The sequence below is a fragment of the Hevea brasiliensis genome, chromosome 7 (assembly GCF_030052815.1).
Source record: "Hevea brasiliensis isolate MT/VB/25A 57/8 chromosome 7, ASM3005281v1, whole genome shotgun sequence".
In the NCBI taxonomy this organism is placed as follows: Eukaryota; Viridiplantae; Streptophyta; class Magnoliopsida; order Malpighiales; family Euphorbiaceae; genus Hevea; species Hevea brasiliensis.
The window spans coordinates 1,378,635-1,397,248 of record NC_079499.1 but is presented as its reverse complement, the minus strand read 5'-3'; the positions used below and the strand labels follow the sequence as shown (position 1 = coordinate 1,397,248).

General features: G+C 33.0%; 2 protein-coding genes and 1 long non-coding RNA gene across 3 annotated transcripts; 2 read left to right on the top strand and 1 right to left on the bottom strand.

Moving 5' to 3' along the window:
- The first annotated feature begins 2,078 nt into the window (after positions 1–2,078).
- LOC110638161 (uncharacterized) lies at positions 2,079–5,086 on the top strand. Its single transcript, XM_021788614.2, has 2 exons — positions 2,079–2,514; positions 4,737–5,086. Exons 1-2 carry the CDS (start codon positions 2,310–2,312, stop codon positions 4,964–4,966), a joined length of 435 nt encoding a protein of 144 aa, XP_021644306.1. The 5' UTR covers positions 2,079–2,309; the 3' UTR covers positions 4,967–5,086.
- Positions 5,087–12,129: 7,043 nt separating this feature from the next.
- LOC131181637 (uncharacterized) lies at positions 12,130–13,410 on the top strand. The gene is made up of 2 exons (XR_009150141.1): positions 12,130–12,258; positions 13,149–13,410. It is a non-coding gene; the product is annotated as an uncharacterized LOC131181637 (long non-coding RNA).
- Positions 13,411–13,928: 518 nt separating this feature from the next.
- LOC110638158 (uncharacterized) lies at positions 13,929–16,861 on the bottom strand. The gene is made up of 2 exons (XM_021788610.2): positions 16,092–16,861; positions 13,929–14,279 (listed from the first exon to the last, which is right to left on the bottom strand). Exons 1-2 carry the CDS (start codon positions 16,474–16,476, stop codon positions 14,263–14,265), a joined length of 402 nt encoding a protein of 133 aa, XP_021644302.2. The 5' UTR covers positions 16,477–16,861; the 3' UTR covers positions 13,929–14,262.
- Positions 16,862–18,614: the final 1,753 nt, after the last annotated feature.

The window sequence follows — 18,614 nt, the reverse complement described above, 5'->3', positions numbered from 1 at the left end:
ATAAAATTAAACGAATTTAAATTTTATAAGTAATAGCAATTGGGTCTGTGATGAATTTAAATAGTTAAGAAAAAATTTTAAATTAATTTGAAAGGATTTAAGTTTAATAATATTAATTAAAATCAAATTTAAATAGAATTATTTTCGTGAATATCACAGCGGTAAAACTTGCATATGCACAAGAATTTACTGTAGAGTTGACGATGGTAAAAACCATGTATAATCTAGTGGGATTTTTTTTTGAAGATGAGGTTGAAATATTTTAAGACACGAAAAAAAGCACGTGCTAATTTTTATTTGGTTTTGGGGGTTCCTACGATGCCAGCCTAATACTTGTAGAATACGGAAGAAGGAGAGAAGTGGGATGGTGAGGAAATTAAAATTAATATAATGAAAAATGAAGTTCACGTGGGAGTACTTTGAAACAAGCCATTGAGGTACAATTTCAAAACGAAGTTTCATCGTCTCCCGGCTCTTGATTGGCGCTACCTGCGTAGTTACTTGTTAAAAACTCAAGTGGGAATGTTAAGTCCAAATTGGCAATGTCTTGTGTGATTGACAAACATGAGTGACTGGACAACCTCAGTCATAAATATAGATCCCCCATATATGTAAACCTGGTTTGATGATTCAAGTTTAAGATTTCGAGTAGTTGAAATCAATGTCCCAAGGTCAGTTTGATTTTTATTAATTTAATTATTTATTTTTTAAAATTTTATGTTTAAAAAAAATAATTTTAATTTGAAATCGAATCAAATAATATTTAAAGTCAATTTTGACTAATTTAATTTTAACTCATTTTAAATCAAAACTGAACCTATATGATTTTAGTCTCTGATTCCAAACATATATATGTATATATGTGTGTATTTTTTATGTAAAATTAATAATATGTACCCATTAGTGATATTGTTCTAACTTATAAATTCAGCATCTCTTCAGTGTTTTGCCGATGTGAGATTTGCCTAGGATGTTACAATTCACCCTCTTATGGGACTCAGCGTCCTTTGACCTACCATCATTCAAGGTTGTACGCGGAGCGGCTCTGATACTACATAATATTACTAAAAAAATGAAAGAGTACAAAAAGTTCCCATAATTCATGGAATATAAAATGGGGAGGGAGAAGAAAATAAGCAAATTAAGAAATATATTTCATTTTTCTCAAACATAATTGAGAAATTAAGGTAATGGAAGAGAAAATGAGTAAAATTTTTTGTTCTTTTTCTTGTTATTGCCATGAGTCTTGAATTGAATCATTCGTTGACAATCAAGAACTACGAAAGAGGATGTGGATCTGCAGTAGTTACTTTGCTTAAGTTAGTAATTACAAAGGTAAAAAATCTTTCGAAAAAAGAATGAGATTCATGTGATACTTCATAATGAAAATGTCTTTTACCTATTATATGATTATTTAGAGTCACTGAAAAGTATTTATCTATGATTTTTAGTCCATTATATCAAAATTTCAGTAGATCCAAATACTATGATAGCAGAATTTCATATTTTTAAATGAAAATGTCTATAACAGGATGAATTTTCTCATACGACTTGCTCGAATTCAAATTACTCAAGCTGTGATTCAAGGCTCGGTTATCCAAATAGTGTGTTACAATTATTCAGATAAAATCAAGTCTAAACTTTATTCAAGCATTCAGATACCTGTGGATTTTGTTTCGATTCGTTCGGATTATTGGAGATGTGGTACATCATTTCTTTATTAGGGATGACAATACTCTCTCAATTCACAATTGGATGAAGAGTTTGCTCTTCGCAATTGAAGATTATTGATGGGATTAAGCTCCCATGAAACAAGCATGAATTGGTACATAAAGTAGTCCTAAATCAAGATAATTAGCATAAACACCTAACGGTAATGGTAGAATATATTTCGATTAGAATTCAAAGCATTAACTTGCCACTTGCTTTGGATTAGCATAGCTATTGGAATAATGAATAGCAGTCAGCAGATGCTCCTTTGAGGCCCATTCACAGCCCAACCCATCGACCATTTCTATAATCTCTTGCTCACAGTTTCATAATAACAAGTTATCGCCGGGCAAAGCTGTCACGTGCACACAAAAGTACAATGAAATCATGAATCACATAAGGGAAGTAAGGACGGCGGGGACAGAATCCACAGTGACTTCAGCTTCCAACCTCCGCCCCACGCCACCATTCTCTCATTTTCTCCTTTTTCTCTCCATATAAAAGCCCGTCTACAATCCACCCACTATCTATCTCTCTTTCCTTTTCTCTCTTTCTCTAGCATAAAACCATAGCGAAGACAAAGACCCAATTGGAGGAAAATGTCGGATTGGGGCCCAGTGTTCGTGGCAGTGGTGCTGTTCGTGCTCTTAACTCCTGGGTTGCTGTTTCAGGTTCCAGGGCGCCACCGGTGCGTCGAGTTTGGGAATTTCCAGACCAGTGGTGCTTCTATTATGATCCATTCTCTGCTTTATTTCGCTCTTGTTTGTGTCTTCTTCCTGGCTGTTAAGGTTCACTTGTACCTTGGTTAGTAACGTTGGTGCTGGCCCAAGTTGCTTGCTAGCGAGGGTAGTGAATAATTACAAGATGTTTTCTTTTAATTTCTGGGTTTTTTTAAATCAATTTCCTTAATGAATGCTGCTATATTCATACTAATATCATGAATCAGAATACTAGGCAGAGCTGCTGTTTTCTTTTAATTTCTGTGTTTTTTTTTTTTTTTTTTTGTAATCAATTTCCTTAATGAATACTGCTATTCTTGCTAATATCATGAATCAGAACAACAGGCAGAGCTGCTGAGGGATCAAATTTTCTCAATCTCCTCTCCTCTGCATTATGGGACAGCATATGATTGTACTGATTTTTTTTTTTTTTAATGAGATCAGTCTAATGAGTTTGCTTTTCCCTGGAGAACATGAACATGATGAGTGCAATGTGGATTGGGAGTATGCAATAGTTGTTGAAGCAAATCTGTAAATGTTTTTTTTTTTTTATTTTAAAAGCTAGGAGGCAATGGAATCAGATTCAATTGAGGTGCTTCTTTTTAATTGCTGACCAAAAGGTAAGCTGGAAGCATTTTAGCATAAACGAGCAAGCATGCACAGCACTGCTCTCAAAGCTTTATAGCACCAGATCACAGCATAATCTTTTCCTTTTAATAGACAAATCTAATACATATGATATCTGTACTATTTAAAATAAATCAGATAATTGAAGTTGATCTATTCAATAATGTTAATAGAGTTCAGTTTGCTTAATTTCGTGATGTAATTCACATTTTAAATAATTATTAAAAAGATTAAAATTTTAATATTTGAAATAATTGAAAAGTGAATAAATATATGTAATTGTTAATACTACCATTCCTATTTATAATAAGATAAAATTGCTTTTTCTTATCACCATTAAATTAAATGAATTAAATTCTTATAGAATCGTGCTATTTTTTTTTTTTCAATAAATTAAGCAATTTAAGTCAAATTCTTGCATTTTAAAATTTCCAGCATAAATGAGCATTTTGAAGCTGGTTTTTGCTTGGGACTACGTCTCTATCACCAAGTCTGTATGAACTTGGGAAGGTGGCAGTGCTGTTCGGAGACAATTGGTCATACATAATATCACCATTGACTTCGCCTAGCTGCATCAAGTAGCACTTTACTTGGGGGAGATGATGAATTTGAATCCTAAGGTCGAAGATCGATTTCCTTGTAGATATTTTAAGATCATATGGGATGAATTCACTTGCCACAAGAGAATGACATTAGCATCATATAAACCTCGAATTTTGCTCTGTGATTAATCGTTTCAAGATGTAGGCCTTTATCATTTTTAGAGCGTCATTTAATTAAATCATTTCCAACCAAATATTATTTAAAATTCTCTCTTTCGTTTATATGGATTTGTTTTATGCAAATCGAAATTACTGAGAGTGGGAACCATCTGGCAACTTTTGTGATGTTGTTGGGCATTCTAGAAAAGGAATATATGGAAAAGCAGAAACATTATTTGAAGAATTGATGGAGAAAGGAAAGGCCACCAACCCAAATATTTTGGGCCGTTGTTGCTTCAGGATGGATTGAAAAGAGAGGTGATATGAGAGAAGCTTTGGATGTTTGAAGGCTGCCTTTTCCAACAAGGGATGGAAGCCATATCCTCGGGTGGAAATCAACGACTGTCGGGAAGAATTCAATAATTACAATTCTATGTTAAAAGTGCAGTAAGGTAAAAGAAATGCACTTGTTGCAAGTTCTTGAGCCAATTTTGATGAGTTAAACGTTTCCACATGCAACAGTATAGGAATCGGTGTGACAGTCTAGAGTAGTACTGAAGCATACAAGAAAAGGAAACGAAAGTCACATCCAACTACCCCATGTAAGTCCAACTTCTATTGGCTATTTGTCTTGCAATCAAAGAAACAAAGGAAAGTTTATTGCTTGTGAAGATGAACATATTGCATATGCTTATAAAAAAGTGTCATAATTAGCAGAAAACACTATAAATTCCCAAGTCCGAACAAGACAGCAAACGAATAAAGCTGCCACGTGCCACTTCTAGTGTATCTATCGAGAACATACCGAATGTGACGTTTGCGAGTATAATTCTTTCTTGAGGTGGATTTTCTTTTTGTTTACAGATCGTTCCTTTCTTTTCATATATTCCTTGCTTCCTCAGCAAACCTAGATCAGATCACTGACCTCTTCCTTTCCTTCCTTCCCAACATTATAAGAGTGGCAGAGGTGTAGCTATAGTTTGTGAATCAAATCAAAAAATGGCAGACTGGGGGCCTGTGGTGATAGCAGTTGTACTGTTTGTGCTGTTAAGTCCTGGATTACTATTCCAGTTGCCTGGAAAGGGGAGAATTGTTGAGTTTGGGAATATGCAGACAAGTGGGATTTCTATACTGGTTCATACCATCATCTTCTTTGCTCTTATTACCATCTTCCTTATTGCCATTGGTGTTCATATTTACACTGGATAGCCATGTTAAATTGTAGCTCATTCACTTTTCAAAGCTTGTTTAATTTGTTGATCTGTCTGATGTATTCTCTTGTATTTAGTACTGCCCTTTTCTTAATTGTATTAGTTGCTGGTGTATAAATGGTCTTAGAACTCTGCCATCTTCTGTAAGAGAGTAAAATTCTGAAGGAATGATCTTTCAGAAGCATATAGCTCTGTATATGGAGGATGGTTTTATCAATTATTGCTTGTGCTTTGATGGCAATAATGTTTTCTTTATCATTATTTGGTTACTTTCAATCCTGCACTCCAAATTGGCAAAATGCTACTTGGTAAGATAGAGAAATCAACCAAATCAGATTAGATCTAATTCTGATGTTGTGTTCAATGGCCGGTGAAACACTGGAAAAAAAGAGTAAAATCCAGCTCACAGAGTTTATGGCTCTGGGTAGGTTGGAATTGCTAAATTTTCATATAGACACCTGTGATTTGGTGGCATTAAGATATTGGACCAGCATTTGCTTGTTTGCAGTGCGTAACAAGTTTACAGTGCCACGCGGCATCTGTTTTCTTCCTTAGAAGGCATTTCATTCTTAAAATAATGCTCTTCCCCAAAGTGGATGTCACCCTCAAATATTCAACTAGATTAAAAAATATAATTGTACTTAGCAAGGGAAGTAATTGGAATAACCTTCAACTTTGTGATAAAATTTATTATGATTTTAAATAATATATTAATTATAAATTAAATTGATGCCTATATTTGAATGAAATATAGAATAATTAATTGAATAAGAATGGAACATTGATGTGGAAATTCATATATATTTATTATTTATTATTATTTTATTTTAATTAACTAATAATAATTGAACATATTTATAAAAAATATATATATTTTATTGGATGATCTGTTTATTTATTTCTAGATATATATAAATATTATTTTTGAAATTAAATATATATCTGTAATCTGAACAACCCAATTCAATAATAACTCTTATCCCATCCTACACCTAATAGAACTCTTGAAATATATATATACCCTAATCATTTCTTCTGCTAAACTTTGCTCTCAAAACCTATTTGTCACCTCCTTTTTCTATCAAATACTCTCAACAAAGAAATCCTAAATTTTTACTTCTCTAATCATCACTTTCGATTCTGTTTTCAAGGTAAGAATTCTCATTCCTTATTCAATAATGGGTGAATCTAATTTTATTTTATTTTCTTAATCTGTTACAACTACTCCATAAAATTATTTTTGATCATTGGTATTAAATTGTGTTCATCATAATTATTATTGGATAATAATATATATATATATATATATATATATATATATATATATATATATATATATATATATATATATAAACAAGAGTTATTATATTTTATTATTATTTGATATTTTTCTCTTATATTTTGGGTATGTAGGAGATTCAAATATTCAATCAGTCAGTTGAAATTGTCTCTCTTCCATTGAAAATAACTATTGTCTTGGAGGTTCCAGGTGAGTGGTAATTATAGTACATGGCACCGTTTTTGTCCCTTTAAAAATTTCTTAGCATTAAGTTTGTTATTAAATGAAATTTTAAATCAATATTTTAACAATGATTTTATATGTGATTTTCTAGAGTTTTATTTTATTATTGAATTTTATCTCGATTTTGATTAAATAATTGATTTTGCCAACTATCTCTGCATTAGACCCATTAGGATTCCGGGAACAGGCCTTTAATGTATTTATATTGATTGATATTTGACTATAAAATTTACCGATGTGTTACTGAATTGATTTGAGATTGATTTGATTTTATTGAAATGATTTGAGATTGATTTGATTTTATTGACTCTCTGAAACTATTGAAATACGCTATTGGAATTGTACTATCAGTTATTATTTGCTATCTGAAATTTTTATTGATTTTGATTGATTTGTACAAATTGATTTTTGTTTTGAATCGGTACCTGTGCCCAGTATCTGTTTCTGTTATCTGGCCCCGCCGTGTGGACTATCACGGTATTAGGTTGCATTATCGAGTCATGCATCATTGCAGTTTATGGCTTGCATTAGTATCATATGCATTGATATCTGTGAAGGAGGAGGAAGGTATCTGATATCTGGTAGCGCGCTTACCATCTGACCTTTGGTGATGTGGGGTATCATCACCCTGGTGCACTGTACCATAAAAATTTTATTGAATGAATTTATTTTATATATATGTTTTATGAAATTATTTTGTTAATGATTTTGACAGCATGAGCATAATTTTATTGAATAGAAAAATTGTTGTGAAATTAATCAAGCGTCTGCCTGTTCCTATTCCGTTGTGTGCTATAATTATCATTCACTGAGCATCTAGCTCAAACCACGTTTTCTCATGCATTATCTGTTTTGGATCAAGAGAATTCGCAAATGAGCCAAATATTCAGTCCATTTTCTGGAGAGGGACAACTTTGATTTGTTCTCATGGTATGTCCGAATTCATGTTTTCTCGGGCTAATAATTAATATAGTTTATTGAACAGTTTAAGTTTTTATTTGAAATCTGTAGAGACTCCGCAGTTTACTTATGGGATATTGATGATGTTTATTCAGCAGTTTGTCTATTTGGATTTTGTCTATTTTTGGGATTAGTAAGTGACAATATATTCATTTAAGATACTCTGATAAGGCTTGCATGATTTAAGAATACTTAAATTATGCGCCGGTCACGGCTCATAATTTTGAGTCGTGACAAAGTTGGTATCAGAGCTTGGTTGAGGTCTAGTAAACTTGCGGAGCATAGGATCCTTAACGTCTTTTCAATTTGTCATTGCTTTAGATGTCTGCGTCCTTCGTACCTTCTCACCTGTCTTAATTTGGCTCACATTTTCAAATTTAATGCTTGTTTATTAAAATGAATAGGCACCTGGGTCTGTTAGACGTAAGAGGAGAACTAGGGCCAAGAGTCTTAATGATGCAAACCTTGATCTAATAAGGGAGATACCACCTCAAACTATTAATCAGACATCTGAATAGACGCCTATGGCTAAGACTGGGGCACAACTATTCCTTTGTTTCTCCATACTTTTCCATGATATTTAGTACACCACCTACTTTGTTAGAGTATCCTTTATCTGTATCAACACCTATGAGGAACGCAATAGACACTGATATGGTGTATAGGGGATGTATAGTTCACATTGGAGATAGGGAATTAGCTACAGATCTTATTTCTTTAGATATATTTGAGTTTGATGAGATTTTAGGCATGGATTGGTTAGCCACTTATCACATTTCATTGGATGGTCATAATAAAGTTGTACTCTTTAAAATTCTTGGGGAGGCAGAATTTCAATTTCAGGGAGATCGCAATATAGCCTCTAGTAATCTTATCTCCGGAGTGCTAGATGATTATTACGAAAGAGATGTAAAGGGTATCTAACTTATGTTAGAGATGTTCAGGTAGAAGGTGCAGGTTTGGAGAATGTTGCAGTGGTTAAGGAGTTTCCTGATGTGTTTCCAGAAGATTTATCAGGTTTACCCCCGAAGCAAGAGGTAGAGTTTGGTATAGACTTAGTTCCTGGAACTGAGCCCATATCTATGCCACCTTATCGTATGGCACCCGCATAACTTAAGGAGTTAAAGGAGCAACTACAGGACCTACTAGATAAGGGGTTTATTCGCCCTAGTGTTTCTCCATGGGGTGCTCCTGTGTTATTTGTACGGAAGAAGGATGGGTATTTGAGAATGTGCATTGATTATAGGCAATTGAATAAGGTAACTGTGCGTAATAAGTATCCTCTTCCATGCATAGATGACCTGTTTGACCAACTTCAAGGTGCAAAATATTTTCCAAGATTGATCTTCGATCTGGGTATCATCAATTGAGGGTCAAGAAAGAAGACATACTCAAGACGGCCTTTAGGACTAGGTATGGACACTATGAATTTTTTTGTAATGTCTTTTGATCTTACCAATGCTCCGGTCGCTTTTATGGATCTCATGAATAGAGTTTTCAAGCCTTTCTTAGATCAATTTGTTATAGTGTTCATCGATAACATTCTAGTATACTCAAAGAGTAAGGAGGAGCATGAGCAGCATTTGACAATTGTCCTTCAGACCTTACGAGAACACAAGCTATATGCCAAGTTCTCAAAATGTGAGTTTTGGTTAGATAGTATGGCTTTCCTAGGCCATACAGTATCTAAGGATGGGTTGTGCGTTGATAAGAAGAAAGTTGAGGCAGTGCTTCATTGGCCTAGACCCACAACTGTGTCAGAGATTCGTAGTTTCTTGGGTTTAGCAGGGTATTATAGACGGTTTGTTCAAGACTTCTCTCGTATTGCAGCACCTTTAACTAAGTTGACACAGAAGAATGTGAAATTTCAGTGGTCTGAGGCTTGTGAAAAAAGTTTTCAGGAGCTTAAGACTCGTTTAACTACAGCACCAGTGTTAGCCCTTCCATCCGGATCAGGGAGTTATGTAGTATATTGTGATGCTTCTAGGATTGGTTTAGGATGTGTTTTGATGCAACATGGACGGGTTATTGCATATGCTTCTCGTCAGTCGAAAAGACACGAGCAGAATTATCCAACTCATGATTTGGAAATGGCTGCAGTAATTTTTGCTTTGAAAATCTGGAGGCACTATCTGTATGGTGAGACTTGTGAAATCTTCACTGACCACAAAAGTCTCAAATACATCTTTGACCAACGTGATCTTAATCTTAGGCAAAGAAGATGGATAGAATTGCTGAAGGATTATGATTTCACCATACAATATCACCCTGAAAAAGTTAATGTGGTGGCTGATGCTCTAAGCAGGAAGTCTTCTAGTAGTTTAGCCCATATATCTACCAAGATGAGGCCTTTGATTAGTGAATTACATGAGTTGCTAGATCAGGGAGTAGAGTTTGAAATCATAGCTGGATCATTCTTAGCACATTTTTGAGTTAGGCCTATCTTGATTGATCTAATTAAGGCTGCTCAAAAGAGGGATTCTCAGCTGTGTGAGATTATAGATAATATTCATCAAGGCCAAGCTCAAGGATTCATGTTGAATGATGATGGAGTTTTTCGTTATGGCACTAGACTTTGTGTCCCCAATATTGATGAGTTGAGAAGAGAAATCATGGAGGAGGCACACCATTCTGCTTACATAGTACACCCAGGTTTAACTAAGATGTACCGTGATTTAAGGGAGCATTATTGGTGGGGTGGCATGAAGAGGGATGTTGCAGACTTTGTTGCTAAATGTTTGACTTGTTAGCAGGTTAAGGCAGAACATCAGAGACCATCTGGGTTACTTCAGCCGTTGCCTATCCCTGAGTGGAAGTGGGAGCATATTGCCATGGACTTTGTTGTGGGTTTACCTAGTACACGAGGTGATTACAATGCAATCTGGGTGATAGTGGACAGATTGACAAAATCTGCTCATTTCCTTCTTGTGAAGACTACATATGACTTTGCTAAACTCGCACAGTTATATATAAACAAGATTGTTAGTCTTCATGGAGTTTCAGTTTCTATTGTCTCTGATCGTGGTACTCAGTTTACTTCTCGATTTTGGAAGAAATTCCAAGAAGCTTTAGGAACACGAGTAGACTTTAGTACTGCTTTTCACCCGCAGACGGACGGACAGTCAGAAAGGACCATACAGACATTAGAGGACATGCTTCGTGCATGCGTTATGGATTTTGGTGGCTGTTGGGATCATCATTTGCCTTTAGTGGAGTTTGCTTATAATAACAGTTATCAGGCAAGTATAGAGATGGCTCCATATGAGGCATTATATGGTCAAAAGTGCAGGTCACCGGTTTGTTGGGATGAAGTTGGAGAAAGAAGGCTTACTAGACTAGAGTTGATACAATTAACTTCAGAGAAGGTTCGACTAATTCGTAATCGACTTTTGACTGCTCAAAGTCGACAAAGAAGTTATGCTGACCCTAAGCGTAAAGATATAGAATTTATGATTGGTGATCATGTATTTCTGAGAGTTTCCCCTATGAAAGGAATCATGAGGTTTGGGAAGAAAGGGAAGCTTAGCCCTCGTTTTGTTGGTCCATTTGAAATTTTGGAGAGAATTGGAGCAGTTGCTTACCGTTTAGCTCTTCCACCTGGTTTTGCACATGTACATCCAGTTTTCCATATTTCTATGCTTAGGAAGTATGTACCAGATCCATATCATGTTTTACAACCTCAAACCATGCAATTTAGGGATGATATGTCATATGAGGAGCAACCAGTAAAGATTTTAGATAGACAAATTAGGAAACTCCGGTCTAAGGAAGTGGCTTTGGTCAAAGTCTTGTGGCATAATCACTCAAGTAGTGAGGCCACATGAGAGGCAAAATCTGAAATGCGAGCCAAATATCCTCACTTATTTGATTCTTCAGGTTAGAATTTTGTCTATTCAAATTCGGGGACCGAATTTTTTTTTAAGGGGGGAAGTATGTGGAAATCCATATACATTTATTATTTATTATTATTTTATTTTAATTAACTAATAATAATTGAACATATTTATAAAAAATATATATATTTTATTGGATGGTCTGCTTATTTATTTCTAGATATATATAAATATTATTTTTGAAATTAAATATATATCTGTAATCTGAACAACCCAGTTCAATAATAACTCTTATCCCATCCTACACCTAATAGAACTCTTGAAATATATATATACCCTAATCATCTCTTCTGCTAAACTTTGCTTTCAAAACCTATTTGTCACCTCCTTTTTCTATCAAATACTCTCAACAAAGAAACCCTAAATTTTTACTTCTCTAATCATCACTTTCGATTCTGTTTTCAAGGTAAGAATTCTCATTCCTTATTCAATAATGGGTGAATCTAATTTTATTTTATTTTCTTAATCTGTTACAACTACTCCATAAAATTATTTTTTATTATTGGTATTAAATTGTGTTCATCATAATTATTATTGGATAATAATATATATATATATATATATATATATATATATATATATATATATATATATATATATATATAAAGCTACCATTCCTCCCACGTTATATATATATATATATAAACCATTCCTCCCACGTGGGAGGAATGGTTTTGCGGATTTTCGGTGTGCACGTGGGAGGAATGGTAGCTTTACATATATATATATATATATATATATATATATATATATATATATATATATATATATATATATAAACAAGAGTTATTATATTTTATTATTATTTGATATTTTTCTCTTATATTTTGGGTATGTAGGAGATTCAAATATTCAATCAGTCAGTTGAAATTGTCTCTCTTCCATTGAAAATAACTATTGTCTTGGAGGTTTCAGGTGAGTGGTAATTATAGTACATGACACCGTTTTTGTCCCTTTAAAAATTTCTTAGCATTAAGTTTGTTATTAAATGAAATTTTAAATCAATATTTTAACAATGATTTTATATGTGATTTTCTAGAGTTTTATTTTATTATTGAATTTTATCTCGATTTTGATTAAATAATTGATTTTGCCAACTATCTCTGCATTAGACCCATTAGGATTCTGAAAACAGGCCTTTAATGTATTTATATTGATTGATATTTGACTATAAAATTTACCGATGTGTTACTGAATTGATTTAAGATTGATTTGATTTTATTGAAATGATTTGAGATTGATTTGATTTTATTGACTCTCTGAAACTATTGAAATACGCTATTGGAATTGTACTATAAGTTATTATTTGCTATCTGAAATTTTTTATTGATTTTGATTGATTTGTACAAATTGATTTTTGTTTTGAATCGGTACCGGTGCCCAGTATCTGTTTCTGTTATCTGGCCCCGCCGTGTGGACTATCACGGTATTAGGTTGCATTATCGAGTCATGCATCATTGCAGTTTATGGCTTGCATTAGTATCATATGCATTGATATTTGTGAAGGAGGAGGAAAGTATCTGATATCTGGTAGCGCGCTTACCATCTGACCTTTGGTGATGTGGGGTATCATCACCCTGGTGCACTGTACCATAAAAATTTTATTGAATGAATTTATTTTATATATATGTTTTATGAAATTATTTTATTAATGATTTTGACAGCATGAGCATGATTTTATTGAATAGAAATTTATTGTGAAATTAATCAAGCGTCTGTCTGTTCCTATTCCGTTGTGTGCTATAATTATCATTCACTGAGTATCTAGCTCAAACCACATTTTTTCTGTCTGTTATCTGTTTCAGATCAGTAGAATTCTGCAGCTGAGCCAAATATTCAGTCCATTTTCTGGAGAGGGACAACTTTGATTTGTTCTCATGGTATGCCCGAATTCATGTTTTCTCGGGCTAATAATTAATATAGTTTATTGAACAGTTTAAGTTTTTATTTGAAATCTATAGAGACTCCGCAGTTTACTTATGGGATATTGATGATGTTTATTCAGCAGTTTGTCTATTTGAATTTTGTCTATTTTTGGGATTAGTAAGTGACAATATATTCATTTAAGATACTCTGATAAGGCTTGCATGATTTAAGAATACTTAAATTATGCGCCAGTCACGGTTCATAATTTTAGGTCGTGACAACTGACTTCCAAAATTATTGCATAATCTAATAATCTAATAATATGATATCAGATTTTGTATTACTTTATTTGAACTAAGATGTTATTAAAAAAAAAAAAAACTAAATTATTGAATCAAATGCAAAGTCAATCCTGTTATTTAAATTTAAAATATCACCCACTCATGATTAAGCCAAGGTCAACCCTACCTGCATGTCCTCACCTCTGAAGATCTATCTTCTTTCTTTAGTTCATTCGGAGAAGCAGATACTCTTGAGTTGCCCCATTCTGAATTTATTTTAGCACATACTTGATAGAAAATGACCTTTTCAAAATTTTCAATCATCTTGTTCTTATTAAGTGGTAACATTCAAATACAGCCACCAGAAAACGCAATACTATAATGCCTGATCACTGATGGTTGATTGCATGCAGACAAAGATCAAATAGAAATTGAATATTAGAGAGAAATTGGAGATAATCCTACATTTCTTCTCACAAGAGGGAATTCATTACAATATTAGTTCTTAAAAGCCGACCCCAAATTTTTGGGATAAAGGCTTAGTTGAGTTTTATTAGTTCTTAAAACCTTCAACAATTCACTCTTTTTACTTGATAAAGAAGCCATATCCACAAATTTTCAGTAATCACGAAAAACAGTTATCCTCAATTCCAGCTCTTGAATACTTGAAAAAGCTCGGTAATTTTCACTCCCCGTATGGCTCTAGCAGCACCACCACTCACTAGAATGCAGTGCTGCATAGTCCTGTAACTCTTTGAACAACATCTTAGCTTCACAAAAGTTTCCATGCTGCAACAGTAGGGAAACAAAAGAATTAACAAACTTTTCAATACAAGTAGTGTATGCTTAATTATCAACACACAGGCCCGTGTAAACAAAAATATTGAAAATGGCACAATAAGAAACAAGTCATGTATTCCTCATAGATGAGCATCATTTCTCAAGTTCTCTCCATCACAACAAGAAAACAAAAAGGATTATTGCACCTAAAAAACTTCCAAATTATGTTAAACTGGTTTCACGAAATACTCTATTTGCCTGGTTTTATCTGAACAAAGCACTAATATTGTACTGAAGCAACACAGATCCAGTACGATGAGTACAGGCAAGACCAGTGTTACACCATCCAAGCTTTTCTTAACTAAATCCTACAGGTTGAAGATAAATCCAACATAACCCACAGTATTGGAGTATAAAGAAGCCACAACACATCCTTAATTCCATACGTCAAGACAGTAAAGGCAAAGCATAATATTAGAGACAATGACATGTCGTGAAGACATGTCAACCCAAAAACTTCACATCATAACCAGCAATTACAAACAAAATTATATCTTCCATTTACAGGTTGTGACGTTAAAATTATAAGATTCAAAGCCAAGCTACTTTATTCCATCATGTGTTGATACAGAAGACGTAACAACAAATGAACAACCCACCAACTAGAGGCTTTGAAACTACTTAAAAACTATAAATACAGAAAGTTCACAGTAATAAATTTATGAAGCACATTTAAGCAAACTTGAAAATTAGAAACTCAAACTCATAAGTACAAACAGAAAAAAAAAAATGAATTAATCAATCATCATCTCATGCAAGAGAAATAATAGGATTGAAGGGAAGCCGTTCATAGCATATGTAAGCCAAAGATTATTTAGCAAACAAATTGTACTTCCAAAATACTACAAAATCAAACAATTAAGAAGGAAAATATGTCTTGACAAAAAAAAAAAAAAAAAAAAAAAAGGGAATATGCAAACAAAAGTACCTAGATAACACAAATCCCAACCAAATCAAACAGTTTGTTCAGCTGTCGACTAGCATTGCAATGTTGACCACTTGACCTTGAGTAGCATAAACACATTATGGTTGATGGCATCTAGAGCAGGACAAGGAATGTTGACAGGTGAGTTAAAATGCAGTCTTGCCGTAAATGAAGGATAGTGGGCAGGATCAATTAGGTGCAGTATGGACATCCCCACCCCCACCCCATACTCACAAGCAAAACATGTTTACAGGTATAGTTCAACAATCCTGCAAATCTAATTAATCTAGCCATGAAGGTCCAGTACCTCCAATCTTATGGCACATGAAAACACATCTAGCAGAAGACAAAGATTGGGAACTATGTCGCAGGCCTATTCACCATTGATTTCTATATCTAAAAACAGAACCCCCAGTGAATTAAGAAGTTGCAGATTGCGGCTACAGAAATTCTGTAATGCATCATCAGATCAATGCTAATTTTCTATCTTAATTCTTATTTGAGCTAAAAAAAAGTGAAAAAGAGTAAGACATCTAAAAAAATAATGATACTATGCGTGGAGATAATAATACTCTGCACAAAATTACTTAAGAGATTTCAAAAAAAAAAAAAAATGCATACAAAAAAGATACAGAGCAAATGAAACGAAAGATGTGAAATTCTGAGACTAGAAAGTTGAGGGGAAAAAACAAGCCAAAACACTTATAACACAAACAAGAGGTAATCACAACATATATTCCTCCAAGAAGAAAGGAAATGAACTCAAGAAGCGACCAAAAAAATTGGGGAGGAGAAAAAAAGACGTAATGGAATTCAATAAACCATAAGTTACTTACCAGGAATCTCCTTTCGATGAGACGGAGGGGCCAAGGCGTAGCCAAAAAGGGAACGGCCCAACATGGAGATGGTAGAAACAATTCCAGCCACATAAAAAAACATAACCAATCCAAGAACCCAAGGCATCAATATGAACCCAATAAAGAAGGTCAGCGATCCACAAAGCATCAAAGCCAGAGAAATTCCCAGCATCAACGACGCGAACCCCGCCGGCGAGATCTGTGGCGGCGCCGATGACCTCCTCCTAGAATACTCTGATGGAATCTCCGGGGATTGGTCAGAGAAAGGGATCGGCGACGGCGGCGAACGAAGCAGATTGAGAACCAGAGCTGATAGCTCGTCGAAAATCCTTGATTGTTGATCTTGCTGCTGACTACTCATCATTCTAATTTCCTTTCTCGAAGGGAAAAAAAAAGGAATAAAACCCAAAATATAACCAAATAAAATTTTTTGAAAAATCTTTAAAACTTAATCCGCTTGTAAAACTTTCAATTTGTTACTGCTAAAACGAGGCAAGTGGATAAACACAAAAACCTCTATCTACCACGCCGGTTGATTGGAGAGGAATTTCTCAATCTATTTAACCTTCGGCACTGCACTTTCCGATAGGCTGAGTTTTGTTTGTTGCTCAGGAAATTCTTTGACAGTTTTAGAGAGAGAGAGAAAGAGAGAGAGAGAGAGAGAAGGCAACGCGGCGCTTGTAGTTATACCCAAAATTCAAAAGATCAAATATTCTATGCAGCGCTTCGATCGAGAGAAAATACTTCTCTTCTTTTGTAGATAGGCCCAGGTGTCCGTGGAGAGCGCGAGGGAAAGCTCTGTGGATTAGGGTGGGGCCAGAGTGACGTGGGACCTTATCTTAAAGACCCCTTGTGTGATAGTTGTGAATGAGTTAAAGCGCGTGGGCAAGTTGCGAATCCGTTGAAATTTAGTGTAGAGGATAACGTATAATCTTGTAGTTGTACGGCATGGAAATTAACTAATTCCGGACAATACACTCAACAATACGAGTTGCAAATCTAACAGAAAAACCTAATACATGAATTTCTCCTAATTTTACGGTGCTTTGTCTTTCCATAATTCAATTTCAAAGCAATTTGTAGAAAAATAAAATGCAATTGATTTTTTTTTTGAAATTAAAAAAAAATGCAATTGATTAGTAGCGTATTATTAGAACAATTATTCAATAAATTAAGATTTTCTTATATTTTTACTTTCATTAAATTTTATTATATTTTAGTTTAATTATATAAATTAATTTACAAAATATTTAGATATAATTAAAACCTGAATTGATATTTAAAAAATTTGAAAGAGGCAATTTATAATTTTGCCTTTTTTGAAAATAACTTTTATTTTGATTAAGTTAAAATATTATTATTTTTTTATTTATATTATTTAGTAATATAATATTTATATTAATATTTAGAGAATGATGAAGTGATTTATAAAAAATTACTCTTAATTTAAAGAAAATTTTAAATAAAATAAATAAAATTATATCATTAATTTTATATTTAATAAATAATTTAATAATTATTTTTATTGAATATTTTTATTTTAATAGTTATAAAAATAATTAATAATTAATATATAATAATTAATTATTAATAAAATAATTAATAATTATTAAAATAATTAACAGTGATTCAAAATAATACTGTGGAATAGAGCTTTTGAAAGACTTGGGATTGCTGTTGTTTTACACATTGAAGATTAAACCACAACTCTCAAGGGAAGGTCCACTTGAGTGTCGAATCTCTGTTCGTAGACATAAGTGTGGTTCGGATTTAGATAAAATCAAATTGATTAAATTTAAATTTAATCAGAATTATTAGATTTGATTTGATTTTAAATTAAAAATTAGATTTTTTATTTTTTAAAAAATATAAAAAAAAATAAAATTTTTTGATAATTTTAGGTGATATTTAAATTTAATTATAATTGAAATGAAATAATAAATATATTCTATCTAAATCTTTTTTTTTAAATGACAAAATGATAATATAAAAAAAGTGAATATCTAACATTTAGGGTAAATAATATTTTTCTCTCATAAGCTCTTTCATTTTCTTAAATAATACAAAATTATGAACATGCACTCACATAATGATTTTTCTGCATATTTTAGAGAGATTTATTAATCAAAGAGACTGGAAATTTACCCAATATTTATCAATTGTATTTATACCATAAGTAATAGATTTATATTTCTCTGTTAAAGTCTCGTTATATAATATAAAATTAAATTTTTGATTCTAGTATTTTCTTGGTCCAAAATTGGTGGTTTGGTTGAAGCTTGCAAGGAAGGACAAGTGACCTCATTTGCTAGATGTCTGTCCATTAAAAGGTTTTAAAATCTGAATGTCTAATCCCAACTATATAAATATTCACCTTGATAGAAACTGGAACAATTTAAATTATATAAACATTCTAATCCCCAACTTAAAGAACAATATAAATGATTTTGAAGAAAGAAAATGGAGGGCTATGAAATATACGTAATTATTAAATTTCTAATA